The sequence below is a fragment of the Schistocerca cancellata genome, chromosome 3 (genome assembly GCF_023864275.1).
Source record: "Schistocerca cancellata isolate TAMUIC-IGC-003103 chromosome 3, iqSchCanc2.1, whole genome shotgun sequence".
In the NCBI taxonomy this organism is placed as follows: domain Eukaryota; kingdom Metazoa; phylum Arthropoda; class Insecta; order Orthoptera; family Acrididae; genus Schistocerca; species Schistocerca cancellata.
Genome location: NC_064628.1, coordinates 884,246,349 through 884,264,940, shown reverse-complemented (window position 1 = coordinate 884,264,940; position 18,592 = coordinate 884,246,349). Strand labels below are relative to the sequence as shown.

Sequence of the window (18,592 nt, the reverse complement as noted above, 5' to 3'; positions counted from 1 at the left end):
GAACTGCACTCACCTCAGAGTAAGTGGCAGGTTATAAAGTGTTTGCATTGCTCAAAGCAAGCAGAGATTCAATGTAGAGGGACTGGCTGTCTGGTGTCGCCTATTCACTCTGTGAATGAACAAGTGGCTGCCCATTCAGCAGAATACAAGCAGGTACAAGAGAGGGAGGGTTTGCTAGTTATGGGAGCTCCAATGTTGGGCGCATTTTGGAATCCTTTAGGGAAGTAGCATTCAGGGCCATAATGATAAGAATTTTAGTTAAAATCTGCACCCCTTTGGCTGGTAATTCAACCTGCCTTTGTCTGAGGCACTTTGCCTCTGCACTGTCATTCTCCTCTTACCGTTAATTATGTTATCCAGTTTTATTAAACATACGAATAGTTTAAGTAATACTTAAGACTTTAAATAAAGTTTATTGTTTTAATTTTAGAAAGTGCTGTGGAGAAGAACATGTAATTTCAATTATTGAGAAAGGTATATGGGAGGGTATGGACATAACAGAGGATGAACTAAAGGAGACAGACGAAACAACTAATGTGGATTGGAGAGTTGGAAGCAGGGCTTAGTGGTCATTTCTCAGTCAGACTGAGGATGTTTTTCGTAGGGACCAGCTTAGGAATACCCTAATTAAGTTAATAACAATGTACCTATCTGTATATTTATTTTTTACAAATTTTGGCTCCCAAGAGAAATTTCAGCCATTCTGTTGCCAGATTCTGCTCTGTTGACTAATGAATTTGCTGATCACTGGCCTAGATGAACTCGGGTTAATCACTGCATGGTTTTAACAGCTAATCGATTCCACTGGAATAGTTGTAGAATAATTCAAAGAGCATCTACTCTCAGTTGCATGGAATCAACCTGATCATGCAATTTTAAGATTTCAGTTGAAGACGACTTCAACTTACCGAATATAGACTGTGATGCCTATGGAGTCTTTGCAGCTGGTGCAGACAGACAGTTGTGGAAGTGGTTCTAAACATATTTTATTAAAACTGTCTCCAGCAGCTAGTTCAACAACCCACTCCATATTTTAGACCTTGTGACAGCATAGTGAACGCATTATGTGGCCAAGATAGACACGAAGCCCACGCTTACTACAGTAGTACAAGTTTATATGACAACTAGCTCTGCAGATGATGAAGAAATTGAAGAAATGTATGACGAGATAAAAGAAATTATTCAGGTAGTGAAGGGAGATGAAAATTCAATAGTCATGGGTGACTGGAATTCGAGAGTAGGAAAAGGGAGAGAAGGAAACATAGTAGGTGAATATGAATTGGGGGTAAGAAATGAAAGAGGAAGCCGCCTGGTAGAGTTTTGCACAGAGCATAACTTAATCATAGCAAACACTTGGTTCAAGAATCATGAAAGAAGGTTGTATACATGGAAGAATCCTGGAGATGCTAGAAAGTATCAGATAGATTATATAATGGTAAGACAGAGATTTAGGAACCTGGTTTTAAATTGTAAGACATTTCCAGGGGCCGATGTGGACTCTGACCACAATCTATTGGTTATGAACTGTAGATTAAAACTGAAGAAACTGCAAAAAGGATGAACTGTAGATTAAAACTGAAGAAACTGCAGAAAGGTGGGAATTTAAGAAGATGGGACCTGGATAAACTGAAAGAACCAGAGGTTGTACAGAGTTTCAGGGAGAGCATAAGGGAACAATTGACAGGAATGGGGGAAAGAAGTACAGTAGAAGAAGAATGGGTAGCTTTGAGGAAGGCAGCAGAGGATCAAGTAGGTAAAAAGACGAGGGCTAGTAGAACTCCTTGGGTAACAGAAGAAATATTGAACTTAATTGACGAAAGGAGAAAATATAAAAATGCAGTAAATGAAGCAGGCAAAAAGGAATACAGACGTCTCAAAAATGGGATCGACAGGAAGTGCAAAATGGCTAAGCAGGGATGGCTAGAGGACAAATGTAAGGATGTAGAGGCTTGTCTCACTAGGGGTAAGATAGATACTGCCTACAGGAAAATTAAAGAGACCTTTGGAGAGAAGAGAACCACTTGTATGAATATCAAGAGCTCAGACGGCAACCCAGTTCTAAGCAAAGAAGGGAAAGCAGAAAGGTGGAAGGAGTATATAGAGGGTCTATACAAGGGCGATGTACTCGAGGACAATATTAGGGAAATAGAAGAGGATGTAGATGAAGATGAAATGGGAGATACGATACTGCGTGAAGAGTTTGACAGACCACTGAAAGACCTGAGTCGAAACAAGGCCCCGGGAGTAGACAACATTCCATTAGAACTACTTATGGCCTTGGGAGAGCCAGTCCTGACAAAACTCTACCATCTGGTGAGCAAGATGTATGAGACAGGCGAAATACCCTGACTTCAAGAGGAATATAATAATTCCAATTCCAAAGAAAGCAGGTGTTGACAGATGTGAAAATTATCGAACTATCAGTTTAATAAGTCACAGCTGCAAAATACTAATGCGAATTCTTTACAGACGAATGGAAAAACTGGTAGAAGCTGACCTCGGGGAAGATCAGTTTGGATTCCGTAGAAATATTGGAACACGTGAGGCAATACTGACCTTACGACTTATCTTAGAAGAAAGATTAAGGAAAGGCAAACCTACATTTCTAGCATTTGTGTACTTAGAGAAAGCTTTTGACAATGTTCACTGGAATACTCTCTTTCAAATTCTAAAGGTGGCACAGGGGTAAAATACAGGGAGCGAAAGGCTATTTACAATTTGTACAGAAACCAGATGGCAGTTATAAGAGTCGAGGGGCATGAAAGGGAAGCAGTGGTTGGGAAGGGAGTGAGACAGGGTTGTAGCCTCTCCCCGATGTTATTCAATCTGTATATTGAGCAAGCAGTAAAGGAAACAAAAAAAAAATTTGGAAAAACTTTGAGGTTCGCCGATGACATTGTAATTCTGTCAGAGACAGCAAAGGACTTGGAAGAGCAGTTGAACGGAATGGACAGTGTCTTGAAAGGAGGATATAAGATGAACATCAACAAAAGCAAAACGAGGATAATGGAATGTAGTTGAATTAAGTCGGGTGATGCTGAGGGAATCAGATTAAAGAATGAGACGCTTAAAGTAGTAAAGGGGTTTCGCTATTTGGGGAGCAAAATAACTGATGATGGTCGAAGTAGAGAGGAGATAAAATGTAGACTGGCAATGGCAAGGAAAGCGTTTCTGATGAAGAGAAATTTGTTAACATGGAGTATAGATTTAAGAGTCAGGAAGTCGTTTCTGAAAGTATTTGTATGGGGCATAGCCATGTATGGAACTGAAACATGGACGATAAATAGTTTGGACAAGAAGAGAATAGAAGCTTTCGAAATGTGGTGCTACAGAAGAATGCTGAAGATTAGATGGGTAGATCACATAACTAATGATGAAGTATTGAACAGAATTGGGGAGAAGAGGAGTGTGTGGCACAACTTGACAAAAAGAAGGGACCAGTTAGTAGGACATGTTCTGAGGCATCAAGGGATCACAAATTTAGCATTGGAGGGCAGCGTGGAGGGTAAAAATCATAGAGGGAGACCAAGAGATGAATACACTAAGCAGATTCAGAAGGATGTGGGTTGCAGTAAGTACTGGGAGATGAAGAAGCTTGCCACAGGATAGGGTAGCATGGAGAGCTGCATCAAACCAGTCTCAGGAGTGAAGACCACAACAACAACAACAACAGTTACAAACAGGCCTGATTTTATTGGCACTGGCAGTATAGAAACAGCAATTACTGGTCAAAATGTTGTCATAATGACAATGGTTACTAAAATTAATACACCCATCGAGAATTCTAGGAGGGCTTCTTTGCTGGAAAGAACAGATAAGCAGTTTTTAGCATTCTACTTAGACAAGTAATGGATGTCATTTAGTTTCAAAATGTTAGACATACGAGAATTATGGACAACATTTAAGGATTAATGATGGAGAAGACCCTCTGTGGTTTGATGATAAAATTTGAAAATTACTAAAGTAGCAGCGATTGTTATGTTCTCAGTTCAAAACAGAATGCAAAATTTAGATAGGCAAAAGTTATTAGAAATTCATGCTCCTATAACAATATCAATGCATGAAGCATAAACAGCTTCCATTATCATACTTTAGCCAAAGATCTTGTTGAGAACCCAAGAAAATGATCCCATTTCAAATCATGAAGCAGATTGAAGGCTCCTCTTCCAATCACTAATGACACGTCCGCTCTGATAACAGAAGTGATCAATAGGAAAGCTGAAGTTTTAAATTTTGCATTTTAAAAAAAATCATTCACGTAAGAGGAGTGTACAAATATACCATTGCTTGATGTCACACAGGAAGACATAGAAATAGACATCACTGATGGTGACAGGCAGTGCTGTTTTTCTGGGGGAACACTGTGGGACGCGTACCCCAAAACCTTTTCATCGACAAAGTAATTTTTTTTACGATGTTGAGGACTTTGAAGAGTGCCAGAGAATTATTTCACGGATGTAAATTTTTTATTTCATTTTTTCGTGCTGGTAATTGCAATACGAATGAGACCAGTGCAGTTTCTGGTAGGAAAAGCAATGTAATTGACTGTTTCAAGCGTTTTGAAGATGCGGCAACCGTTCCCAACAATTGAATCGCTGGCAGCCAGTTCGACAAGCATGTAGTGCCCTCGCCCGCTAATAGTGGGCAATGGTAGTGCTAAACGGATATGAGCTACCGATAGATGTCTCTACAGTCCCGCTACCATGATCCTTCGCGGTTCATTGCCATCTTTGTTTTGTTGTTCTTTCTTCGTTTGCGTTTGATGTTCTGTTCTTATTGGTTGTGCGAAATTTTACAGTGTGTCCTGTCTTTCGTTGTAACTTGTAAGTTAAGTTGGAGGTGAGAGATGAGCAGAAACCTAACAAACTATTTTACTTGTTCTATTAGAGGTGTTTTATAGGTTAAAATATATGTTCGGTAATATTTCCTTGTATTATTATGTATGTTGGAGGGTTGATTGGACACACAGGTGTATTATAGATCAACAGAAGTGTACGATACCATTTTCTTTTATTGTTCAAGGGTTGATAGGAATGACATGCTTCATTTGATGTGATGTAAACTAAAGTGTTTGATACCACATTCTCTTGTATGTTCCATTGTTTTTCGGTATCACCTGTTTCATTTGAGCTGTAGTAACGTCAACTGAAGAGTTCGATGCCTTCCTCCTCCCCCCCCTGACATGTTGATGACGTCATGGCTAAAAGCAGACGGGTGGTATCCCAGGCTTCAGTTATAAGTAATTTTCGCTGCATTATATCCAGTGTAAGAGTACCGTAAAAATTTTTTTTAGAAAAAAAGCATTGGTGACAGGCAACTGATAAAGTGTTGGAAACAAATAAGCCACCATCAATTCTGGATGGGATCCACTTCGATTTTACAGAGAGTACTTTTTGCAGTTGGCCCCTTGCATGTATCACAAATTTCTTGTGCAGCACAAATTCCCAAGTGACTGAAAACAACTGTTGGTGAGTCCTGCATATAATAAGTGTGAAAGAACAAACCCACAAAATTTGTAGAATTCTTGAGAGTATTACAAGACCAAATATAATAAATTTCCCTGAAATAGAAAAGCTTTTGTCCATAAATTAACATGGATTTAGACAGCTTCACTTTTATGAACTCAGCTTGCCCTGTTCTGCACAGTATCCTGTGAACCATGGATGAAGGGCAGCAGACAGATTGCAGATTTCCAGAAAGCTTTTTGTACAATGCCCCACTGCTGACTGTTAAATGAAGATCCCATCATAAGGAATAGCTCAATATCCGAATGGCTCAGAGACTTCTTAAATAATAGAATCAGTATGTTATCCTTTGCAACATTGTAATTGGAGCATTTGAAGCAATTCAGAGGCATGCTGCAAAGGGGAATCCCTGGAGGGGGAATCCCTGGAGGGATGTTATAAAACACTCAAATTAAGAGTTCCAGCATTTGTGTCTGTATGCAGAACGATTCTACTGCCATCAGTGCACATTTAGTATAAGGACCATGAAGACAAGATAAAACATGTGATCATCTGGAGGCACAGAGTGCTCTATTTATGAGTGGAATGACTAGTAGTGGTACATGGCACCCATCACCATGAACCATATGGTGGCTTGTGAAGTAGGTATGTAGATATGGTGTGACATATTTTAGGGAAACTAATGCTGTCTGTCCACATCTGTAATGTGTAAAAAATAGGTTATTCTGCAATCAGACACTGTTTCATTTTCCAAGCGTTTTATAATCTATTACACAGCTAAAAGCTCTGTTCATATTTAAAGCCTTATTGCGTGGAGTCTGTTGATCTTAAGTGTTTATCAGTTTACAGTGTGCTTGACAGTAAACTGCTGTATTTGCATGAATGAAATTTGAGAATGAGCAAATGTTTCAGTATGTCTTCCTTTCCTTTTCTTTTTGTCCTCCCCACCCCTCACCCACCTACATATTTCTCATAGGTTCAATTGTTATGCAGTTCTATTGGTAACCAGTGGTGCTTTTCAAATACTCAGCAGGTAGAAATGGAATAGTGCCAGTAAGTGTTTGCGTAAGGTTTTCTAGCACTTCATTGTCTCAGCTGCAAACCTTTCTTCTCAAACCTACTTTCTATTGTAAAACACTAACGTATTAATACACTTAGTGGGTTCAGATCGTGATAACTTATAATAATATCGTAAAGTAGGCCAAAGTCGGCAGTTTTTATGAAATGTCATAAAATGTGGTATTTTTCCCGTGCCCATGGTAAAAGGTAAATTTGAATGCAGCGGTTACTAATTTTGATAACTGAGTTACTTAATGTTGAAACTGTATCTTGAATTTTCTGTCATGGCTGAGGTTCATGTCTGACATTCAATTGACCATTCAGTTTTCATGTAAAATGATGTCCTATACTGATATCACACGAAAATACCCTACTGTCCACAAATTCCTTTACAGTAACAGTTCCACATCTCTGCCTATACTCTGCAAACCACTGTGAAGTGCATGGCACTGGATACTTCCTATTATACCAGCTACTAGGGCTTCTTCCCATTCCACTTACACATGGAACACTGACTGCTTCAAACATCACTGTGCACTGTGGACACAGTGTAATCTTGTCGTAACGATTTCTACGGAAATGATACATAGTGGCTTATAGTATGTTCCTAGGTTCCTCACTTACAGTTGGTTCTTGAAATTTTGTTAGCAGGCTTTCACAGGGTAGTTTGCACCTGTTTTCAAGTGTCCGCCATTCAGTTTTTTCAGCATCTCTAGGATGATTTCTTGTGAATCACAAATATGTATGACCATCGGTTGCCCTGGTCAGCCCTATATGGTACAGGCCGCACTCACTTGAACAATATTCTGGAATGAATAACACAATGTTTTATAAACAGTCTCTTTACTGATATTGTAATCATCACTTTTAAAACTTATCAAGATTTGTCTCCAACACACTTCCCTTGGGCACACCTATACCTAAGTTACTTGTACTTCTACTTCTTCTGACAATCTACCATCCAAGATAAAGTGCTGCAGCTTCCTACAAAAATCCTCAGTTCAGTCACAAATTTCACTTGATACCACCTACAAGTGTACTTTGGATCATACGTATGGATCTGGCACTGAGTCAAATGGTTTTTGGAAGTTGAGAAATACTGCATCTGCCTGACTGATTTCATCCACAGCTTTCATTATGTCATGTAAGAAAAATACAAGATGAAATTCACGTAACTGATGTTTTCAGAATCCATGTGCTGGTGGGTATGGAAATCATTCTGTTCAAAGTGTCTTGAGTGTTCAGAATATGTTCTAAGATTCTACAACAAATTGATGTGAGTGATACAGGATGGTAGATTTGTGGACTACTTCTGCTACTCTTCTTGTAGATGGATTTCTTCAAACTGTGGGCACAGTTTTTTGTTCAGTATATTTATGATACATTACGTTCCAAAGAGGGGCTAGCTCAGCTACAAATTTGCTGTAGAATCCGGAAGGGATTACATCAGACACGGGAGCTTTGTTCAGTTATATAATGGTATCAGCTGTTTACCTAAGTTACAGACACTAGTGCCAATAAAATGTGGTGCAAAAATTAAATTTCGGGCCAGCCATTGTGGCCGAGCAGTTCTAGGCGCTTCAGTCTGGAACCTTGCGACCGCTACGGTTGCAGGTTCGAATCCTGCCTCGGGCATGGATGTATGTGATGTCCTTAGGTTAGTTAGGTTTAAGTAGTTCTAAGTTCTAGGGGACTGATGACCTCAGATGTTAAGTCCCATAGTGCTCAGAGCCATTTGAACCATTAAATTTGGGCAGTAGCTCTGGCTAATCTTTTGTAAAGGAATATTTGAAAATGTTGTACAGCATTTCTGATTTTGCTTTACCATTCTCAATTTCAGCTCCAGAGTCATCCATAAATGTTTGAACACTAACTCTGGTGCTACAACAGCTCTTATATGTGACCAGTATTTTTTTGCATTTGTAAGAGATCTGCCAAGCACATCCTCTGGTGCTGCAACAGCTCTTATATGTGACCAGAATTTTTTTGCATTTGTAAGATATCTGCCAAGCATATCCTTTTACAGCAGTCATTCAAGGCACAACAGATTGCCCTCATGACAGTCACACACATTTCATTCAAAATCTGTCTGTAACCTATTTTTTGTTTTACACCTATTATGCTGTAACCGAGCGGGTAACACAGTGGTTAGCATACTGGACTCACATTCAGAAGGATGGCAGCAAACCCGCATCCCGCCATCCTGATTTAGGTTTTCCGTGGTTTCCCTAAATCGCTTAAGGCAAATGCCAGGATGGTTCTGTTGAAATACAGCCACTTTCTTTCTCCATTCTTCCCTAATGTGAACTTATGCTCAGTCTCTAATGATCTCACTGTCATTGGGTAATTTCCTCCTCCTGTTATGTAGTAATCTTTAGTTTCTTCAGAAGTTTGTTTACATCTACATTGACATGGATACTCTGCAAATCAGATTTAAGTACCTGGCAGAGGGTTCACCCATGGAACCACCTTCACAATTCTCTATTATTCCAATCTCATATACCGCATGGAAGGAACAAACACCTACATATTTCCATACAAGCTCTGGTTTCCCTTATTTTATCATGGTGATTGTTTTCCCCTATGTTGGTGTCAACAAAATATTTTCACATTCAGAGGAGAGACTTGGTGATTGGAATTTTGTGAGAAGATTCCGCCACAACGGAAAACGCCTATGTTTTAATGATGTCCACCCCAAATCCTGTAGCATTTCAGAGACCTTCTCTCCCCTATTTCACAATAATACAAAAGTGCTGTCCTTGTATGAACTTTTTCAGTGTACTCCGTCAATACTATCTGGTAAAGATCCCACACCGTGCAGCAGTATTCTAGAAGGGGACAGAAAAGCATAGTGCAGGCAGTCTGCTTAGTAGCTCCGTTACATTTTCTAAGTGTCCTGCCATAAAAGACAGTCTTTGGTTAGCCTCACAACATTTTCTGTGTGGTCCTTCCAATTTAAGTTGTTCATAATTGTAATTCCTAGGTGTTTAGTTGAATTTAGGGCCATTAGATTTGATTGATTTATCATGTAACCGAAGTTTAAACAATTCCTTTTAGCACTCATGTGGATGACCTCACACTTTTCATTATTTAGGGATAGTTGCCAATTTTCGAACCATACAAATATCTTTTCTAAATCGTTTTGCAATTTGTTATGATCTTCTGATGACTTTCTTAGTGAGGAACAGCAAAGGGCCTATAACACTACCTTGGGGAATGCCAGAAATACTTCTGTTTTACTCGATAACTTTCCATCAATTACCACGAACTGTGATCTCTGACGGGAAATCACAAATCCAGTCTGATCTCTGACGGGAAATCACAAATCCAGTCACATAATTGAGACAATATTCCATAAGCACGCAATTTCACTACAAGCTGCTTGTGTTACAGTCTCAAAAGCCTTCTGGAAATCCAGAAATATGGACCCAATCTGAAATCACTTGTCAATAGCACTCTCAACACTTCATGCAAGTAAAGAGCTAGTTGTGTTTCATAGGAACGATGTTTTCTAAATCCATGTTGACTATGTGTTAATTGACTGTTTTCTTCGAGGTAATTCATAATGTTGGTTGGTTGGTTTAAAGATTAAAGGGAAAATTCGAACACAATATATGTTCCAAAATCCTGCTGCGTATCAACGTTAATGATGTGGGTCAGTAATTTAGTGGATTACTCCTACTACCTTTCTTGAATATTGGTGTGACCTGTGAAACTTTCCAGTCTTTGGGTACGGATCTTTCCTTGAGCGAACGATTGTATATGACTGTTAAGTAGGAGCTATTGTATCAGCATACTCTGAAAGGGACCTAATTGGTATACAGTCTGGACCAGAAGACTTGCTTTTATTAAGTGATTTAAGTTGTTTCACTACTCCGAGGGTGTGTACTTCTACATTACTCTTGCTGGTAGCTGTTCTAGATTCAATTTCTTGAATATTTACTTCTTCTTTTGTGAAGGCATTTCGGAGGCTGTGTTTAGTATCTCTGTTTTGGCAGCACTGTCACTGATAGTATTTCCGAAGCTATTGTGCAGAGAAGGCATTGATTGTGACTTACCGCTAGCATACTTCACATACAACCAGAATCTCTGAATTTTCTGCCAGGTTTCAAAACAAAGTTTCATTTGTGGAAATTATTATACTCGTCTCGCATTGAAGTCTGCACTAATTTTCGAGCTTCTGTAAAAGATCAGCAATCTTGGGGATTTTGTGTCTGTTTAAATTGTTTCTTTGTTTCTACAACAGTGTTCTGACCCATTTTGTGTACCAAGGAGGATCAGCTCTGTCGTTTGTTAATTTATTTGGAATAAATCTCTCAATTGCTGCTGACACTATATCTTTGACTTCAAGCCACATCTGGCCTACACTTACATTGTTAATTTGGAAGGAGTAGGGATTGACTCTCAGGAAGGCATCAAGTGAATTTTTATCTGCTTTTTTGAATAAGTATATTTTTCATTTATTTTTGGAGGATTTGGGGGTTACAATATTCAATCTCACCACGACAACCCTGTGTTCACTATCTCTGTATCAGCTTTGATGCTCGCTATTAACTCAGGATTATTTGTTGCTAAGAGGTAAAATGTGTTTTCACAACTGGTTACTATTCATGAGGACTCATGAACTAACTGCTCGAAATAATTTTCAGAGAATGTGTTTAGCACAAGACAATGACTGTATATTACAGAGGGTTCTTCTCATCACGAACTGATCTAGGCACATAAGTGTATAGCGGAAGGTCAATTATTCTTTTAATTTTGAGTCATAGTTCTTCTGCAAGCTTCTGTTCTGAGTTAAATCTGCCTCATGGTCACTGATACCAGTTTCTACATTGTTGTCATTAGATCCAATTATTTCGATCATGAGTGGGCTTCTGAACTATTTGTCCTATGTAGATTTTAGAAAGGGATTTATTTTTGTTTTGCAGAATGTTTTGTCAAGCCTACTACTTCAAAAACTGCAATTATTTGAACTGATTGTTGGGTGTATGGTTATTAACCAACTGTTTTGGTAAACAAATACCCCAGAAAATTATTTTGGAGAGATCTCCATTATCTTCAACGTGGTGCATCAATTAAACTGCGTTATTTTCATAGTATGCAAGCATAGATACAAGTACCATCATATATGGCACTTCAGGTTTTCAAACACCTGAATCAACATGTTGTCTGCTTGCTTTGCTTCTATTAACCAGTCAAACAGTGGGACGACACTAGAGATCAAACTGAACAACAAACTTCATTTCGCAAAATAGCAAAAATAATATTGAGTAATAAAATAAATATTCTCAGTGTTCTGTTTTACCGCATTTGCATGAATTCAATCAAGTAGGCATCATGTTTGTGAAGCTTAAGTGCCGTAGTTGGTGTTATTTACAATTGCATACTATGAAAAATATACTGTCCAGTTGATGCACTGCAGTAGAGATCTTTTCAAAATGTGTTGCTTTTGGTAGAATTTGTCTTAAAAGTGCCCCAAAATATGTTGTTATCTCTGTTTCAAGTTTGACTTGATGGATTTATTACTCTGGGAAAAGGACTATATAATGATGAAACTAAACAGTGATATGCCCCTCCAGATGAAGCTGTCAGCACTTACAGCCACTGATCCATGCAAGTCTCTGTTAACTGCCATAGGGTCTAGGTTCTTGTTTCAACCCCCAGGATGATGATGATGATGATTGACTCTGTTAATGATGTGGCAAGTTAGTAGCAATATTGGCATTGTCAAATGTCTGCTTTCGTCCTGGATGGAGTTTGTCTTCCATCATCAAATTTAGACACCAAGGGGCTCTTTTCGCACTATAATGAAATGTTGACAGATCAGCAACAAAATGCCTCACAAGAGGACTTGAAGTTTGTAAAACTTTTTGGTCACAGTATTATTATGCCTATCAATTATATTTGACAGGTTTAAAGTAAACATTTCATTTTCCATTAATGAAATAAAGATGATGACAGTGCAGATAAATATTTTCAACATTATACTGAAAAACAATGAAATAAAACAAAAATAAGAACATGTTTAAAATATAAACTGTCAGAAAAAAGCACAATTGGTCATAAAACAGTACTATATTTATTGTCCTTAGCTATAGCTTGAGGTGTTAAATATACTCTTACAAATGTCTTCATTGCTCTTAAGCTGCATTTCCCCATGAGATTAAAATGTATAATTTATAGCAAGCAGCTTGCACAAGTTACTTCTATTGCATTTTCCATCATAAACTTTCATCTGATGGCATATAATAGCACCTTTCTTCACCTGCTTATTATTAATGCCACACAACATAATAATTATTTTGTCTTCTTCACTAGACAAAGCACACTACATAATCAGAAAAGTTTGCTGGCAGTTTCAGGATTGCAGACCATGCCTTACATAGATTTATGTGAACATTTATCCATCTAAGTGACTGTTCTGTTCCTGTAAAACTGCTCAAATATTAATAATTTGAGTTAGTGCATATGTTCCTGCCAGAAAGCCATACCAGCAGCTGAAAATAATAATATGGAATAAAGTTTAGCAAGATTTAGAGACACTCAGTTTCCATTTTTTAGTTTGTTATTAACTGTTAATTTTTATTTTTTAACTCTTGCATTAGTGCCTTCATTCTTAGTCTTTCTCGCTTTTTTCTTTTTTTACAGTATCATCATTCTTTCACTGTTTCTTTTTCCTGTCTTTAGCCCACTTTGTGCCAGTTTTCTTTTCCCTCTTGCCTGGGAACACCTCCAGTTTGTAAACGTTTTCCCTAAAATTTTATTTCAGTGTTATACAATTTTAGTTTCAAGTATATACATATTTTTAAAAATACTGAATTCCAAGATAACTGTATTTTGGGTTACTGACTTTAAGTATAATTCAATTGTTTCAGGGAGATGATGAAGAAGTCCCTGCTGGTGGGTTTCACATGGGTGTTGTTGAGAAAGGACGTGTTGCAGTTGGAGCTGGCTTCAGTCTGAAATTCTGAATTACTGGAAACACAGAATTTACCTTTGTGTTTTCACGAAGGTTATATGATTCTATGCGTCATTGATTAAGGTTAACATTGTCGTGAAATTAGTGTGATGGCAGTATCAGTGGAACTTAATTTATGCTGAACTTAGGTAATTCCGATAAACAGTTTTACATATTTTTTTACCGTGTAATTGTGCCCATATAAATAACTATTTTGCTTGGTTTTAGTACTCTCCAGAAAACTTTTTTCTTTGTTAAAATGTACTTTCAGTATTTAAAATTTTCATGTACATGTGAACCTACCTGTTATGTCTTATTTTTTGCTGTCTAGACCCTCTGTTTTATTACATTTGTATGTGGTAGTCAATATTAAAATGTTTTTGTGTATTCTCTTACAAATCCAGCAAAAAATTTGTAATTCTGTTATGAGACATTACTTATAAATGTTGCTGTTTAAAATCTGACAATCCTCACTATTTTCCCACATTTGCAAAAGCAAAACCAGTAATATACTTTTTTTATTGATTCCTGTAAAAAAGTATATTTAAATTTTCAGTCATTTTTTCAGCTGGATGGTTAGCACAAAGGAGATCAATTAGCCAAACTGAAGACTGAAGCAAATAGTTGGACATTTCTTGAGTATTCTTCTTGCTCTAACACAATCATAATGAAGCAGTTTAAAATGTTATATGACGTGCTGCTGCCACATGGTCCTTCATAAATTTGGGAAGAAACAACTGATATGCAAATCTGATTCAGCAAAAGTACTTAAAGAAAAAACTGTTGTTAGTAACTGACATGGAAAACCATATGAAACTACTGTGTGTCTACCTCATCCTCGTCAAAATCTTCTGCATTCTTAAATACAATTAGTAAAAGAAAAACATGCTGAATGTGTTCAGAGAGCAGAAAAAGTCATAAACCAGGGAATCATGAATAAATATCCCCACATCTTTCTTCTTATTTTTATTTTTTAAAACAACCTCTTTGTCTCTGTGCTCATAAGGCTAGTCTTTTTACATTTCAACCAAACTCGTGCTAAACAGTGTGTGCCTATTAACACTGGAAAAACAAAAAGAAAGCAAATATATTGACTGCTGTACTTAGTATGCTCTGCAACCTATTGGGAGCCATTTACATTTGTGTAATTTGAGAATAAAAGTTGATGGAATAGTTTGAAAGGTGTGTTGTTACATATAATTTTTTATATTTGATATTCTCTCTCAAATAACAATGACTGAAAATAGGATAGTGTGACTAAGTAAGGGATTGGAAAATTAGTGCTCTGCAGATTCATGTATTAATGGAACACTGAATATTTTGTCCCATTTATGCAGCTTCTGGTAGAACTGATTTTCATTTATTTCATATTAGTTGTAGAATTCTTTTCCCTTAATTTTCAAAATGTGTCATGTTAAAAATTATATGCATTTGTTCAATATCACACTCTTGATATAAAAAGAAGTATTGGGTATTGATATTCCAAAACTAGCAATGGGACTTCAGTTTTTCTCTGCTTCTTGGAATTTTGCCTGCCTATCAGCTCACCATTTTGCAACCCATAATTTCAATTCCCTCTTTTGGTATGTCAAAGACTCAATTATTTATTTATTTATTTTTTTCTCTCCCAGCTGCTCCTGCAGATGAGGTGTTCTAACCATTAGCATTCTTTGTACGTAGTTGATTTACAATTGTATTCCTTAGAAGCATATTTTGAGAGATGGCAAATCCCATCACTGATTTAGGTTTTTCTGGCATGATTGTTTGTTCTTTCTTCTGAGATTTCCACCAAACTACACCCAATCGTGCTCTTAATGGTGACACATGAGTTAGATGCCTCACTGTTAAAATCATTTTTGCTATTGTGAAAGGACTAATACTGGCTATGATTCTCTGCTGATAATATCTAGAAACCTCTGAAACATTCTGTGTAAAACTATGAAGACACAGGAGAGATGTTTCTTTGCCTCATATGCAGATACTGAGAAAATGGTGAATCCTTAAAATGTATGTTTCATGTTGGGGAGTAATGACAGCTGTGTTGTGTGAAAATAGAGGACCACGCAAATGAAATGACATTTTGATATTAGACCAAGAAGAAAGAAAAAGTAGTATACACATGATTGTTAGCAGTTGATAACTGACACAAATATTTCACTGTTATCTGATTACATACTGAAAACATTCTAAACTGGTTAAAATAAATAATTTGAGCTCATGAAAAATCTCACATTCTACGACTTAATGTGAGAGAGAAGTTAGATAAATGCAGACCTATTTTTTTTTTTCAAACTTCAAAGAAAAAGATATGAAAATATGGCATTTCTCCTTACACAAATCTCTGCCCCAGTACCTCATTTTCTGGAATAATTTTCTTTCTCAAAGTGCCAAACTTTGTTTCTTTGCAGTGCAGATTAAAGAGTTAGTTTTATTTATGTCTATGAATTCCTTTTTCAAATAGTATTTTTCTATTTCAGTCTTCACACAAATATTTAATCAAGACCAGAACTGCATTTCATGTTTCAATTGTATTTTGAATATTATATTTTTTCATTATTTTGGCTCAGTTCCATTATCAAGGGTTTCTGAAACACCGTTACATCAATTTATTACATATAAATTGCCACAGCAGAAAATTATTTTGGAAATTACACAGATTGTAATGGCTGATAGCAGGAGAAACTCCTTACTGTTATTTCGCAATGTGTGGTGAGTTGTAGTCAGTATGTGGTGTTTGTGGTTCTCCTTCATGTCTGGTATTTCAGGAACTGAGTGACTTGTTTCAGTGTTTCATATTTCAAAAATATTTTATTCAGGAAGTGGTAATTCTAGAACTGTACCAAAATTGGCAGTGAGACTTTGTTGCCATAGAAAAAGTCTTGTCGTGAAATTTATTATTGATTATTTACATATAAGAAACTCAGTGTAAACTTTGATGAGTAAGGACATAGTGACAGAAATATAGTTCCTATTACAAAGTATCTTGTGCCTCTTGTGTCTATTTTTATCAACTATGTATAGCACTGTCAGTTATGTCATTGCAAAAATTGCTAGTTAATGTGTCATACTTTAGGGAAAAATTGCAAGCAGTACATAACAGGTTTGTAGTAAAACAGTGATCTCTTTGTGTTGTTCAGAATTTTATGAAAAAATTGTTATAATGATTCTTTGTGACATATTATCAAAATATGTATCTGTTGTAAATAAAGTCCTAGTTTATAATATCTTTTCTCGTATTTTCTTCACCTTCTTCCTTTTCCATGTAATTTATGTCCAGCAGAGACAACATTTTGTACAATATTTATGCATACAATGCATTATATAAAATGACTATGGTTAAGATGATTTTTCTCAACAATAGTGTGAAAAGTTTGTATTTAGGCTTTACTACCAGCTGTTTGATATCGAGTCTCTAGAAGAAAAAGGCAAACACAATGAAAGCTGTGTGTACATAGTCTAGATCAGTGGTTGTCAAACTGCGGTCCAAATCAAGTATTTTTGTGGACTGTGGTTTAATCCAATTTCATAATAATATGTATCTAGCAACTAACAGCCAAATTCAAAAACTTCAACTAATGTCAAGAGCTTGTTAACCCTTTCCAGACCCTCTGGCTAAAACTGTGTACATTAATGTTTTCTATGAATTAGCTGCAACAGAAATACTTTTCCTCAATGGAAACCTCATGTACACATTTGTGGATAAGTCTTAAATCTAAAATCATTTTAAAAAATCACCTAAGAACAAGCATAAGCATAAAAAATTTTCTTTCCTCCAGAGAAAATTTCCAGTCTGAAAGGGTTGAGTGTAATTTTTCTGCTCAATAACACACACAAATGCTTAGAAACAGTAATATTTTAATATGTGCTTAATTTTAATTGATACTGGTGCAACTGGATGTCAGCTAAATAAAACTGGCTGCTTACCTCTGATGTATAAATAGCATGGCCACTGCAGGATTAGAAGTACAGACTGCTCAGTGACAAGAGTTACTTGTAGTGATAAACTGCTATGGTGTAAATTTCAAATGGAACTAATATGGAGTCAGAAAAACTGCACAATAGAGACAGTCATCTTCAAATGTGGCACTTACTGTGACAAACTGCAATGAGTGCAGTGTGGCATAGTGGTTAGCATCAGTGCTCGCATGCTGTGAGTTGCCAGTTCTGATCTGACTACTGGCAAATGCTTGCTGTTTAGCATTTATCATTTCTGGAATGCTCTTGAAGTATCATATGTTTGATTTTCTGGATATTCAATGTTTGTATAAACAGTTGCACTCTCCATCCGGGAAGTCAGTTCTGTTTGGATGTACGCTGGTGTTAATAATAAACATGCTTTCATCTATAGCTACTTGACTACTCTGCAGGTGACATGTATGTTACTGATAGAGGGTTCACTGAACCACTTCTACCACTTTCACACTATTTGTCTACCATTCCACACTCTTAACAGTGTGTGGCAAAAACAAATACTTAAATTATTCTGTGCGAGCTCTGATTTCTCTTATTTTATGACAATGATCATTTTTCCCTTTTGTAGGTGTGTGCCAACAAAATATTTTTGCATTTGGAGGAGAATGTTGGAGACTGAAATTTTGTGAAAAGATCTGCTGCAATGAAAAATACTTGTTTTAATGATTCCACTCCAACTCACGTATCACATCTGTGACACTCTCTCCCCTATTTTGCTATAATACAAAATGAGCTACCCTTCTTTGAACACTTTTAATTTCCTCTGTCCACCCAATCTGGTAAAGATCCCATACTATGCACAATACTCTAGCAGAGGACAGATAAGCGTAGTGCAGGCAATCTCTGTGATAGGCCTGTTGTGGAGGACAGAGAAGAATAGTGGAGGCAGTATTTTTAGTAGACCGTTGATGTGTTCTGCCAATAAAACACACGTCTTTTGTTTGACTTCCTCACAACATTATCTATATGATCATTCCAATTTAAGTTTTCCGTAACGGTAATTACTAGCTATTTAGTTGAACTGACAGCCTTTAGGTTTGTGTGATTTGTTGGGTAATCAAAATTTAACAGATTATTTAGTACTCATGTGGAGGACCTCACATTTGAAATTTAAGGTCAGTTTCCACTTTTCACACCA

At 36.9% G+C, this 18,592-nt stretch overlaps 1 protein-coding gene across 7 annotated transcripts in view; it reads left to right on the top strand.

Moving 5' to 3' along the window:
- LOC126175951 (cyclin-dependent kinase 11B) overlaps window positions 1-15,092 on the top strand; it is a 134,632-nt gene extending 119,540 nt beyond the window's left edge. For 6 of the 7 annotated variants that reach the window (XM_049923037.1, XM_049923036.1, XM_049923035.1 and 3 more), the window contains one exon: window positions 13,400-14,056. In XM_049923037.1, coding sequence (XP_049778994.1) covers window positions 13,400-13,495 — 96 coding nt within the window. In that variant the 3' untranslated portion in view covers window positions 13,496-14,056. Of the gene's footprint in view, window positions 1-13,399 lie in introns of all 7 variants that reach the window. The other variant, XR_007535627.1, reaches the window with a different exon arrangement.
- The last annotated feature ends 3,500 nt before the right edge of the window (window positions 15,093-18,592 follow it).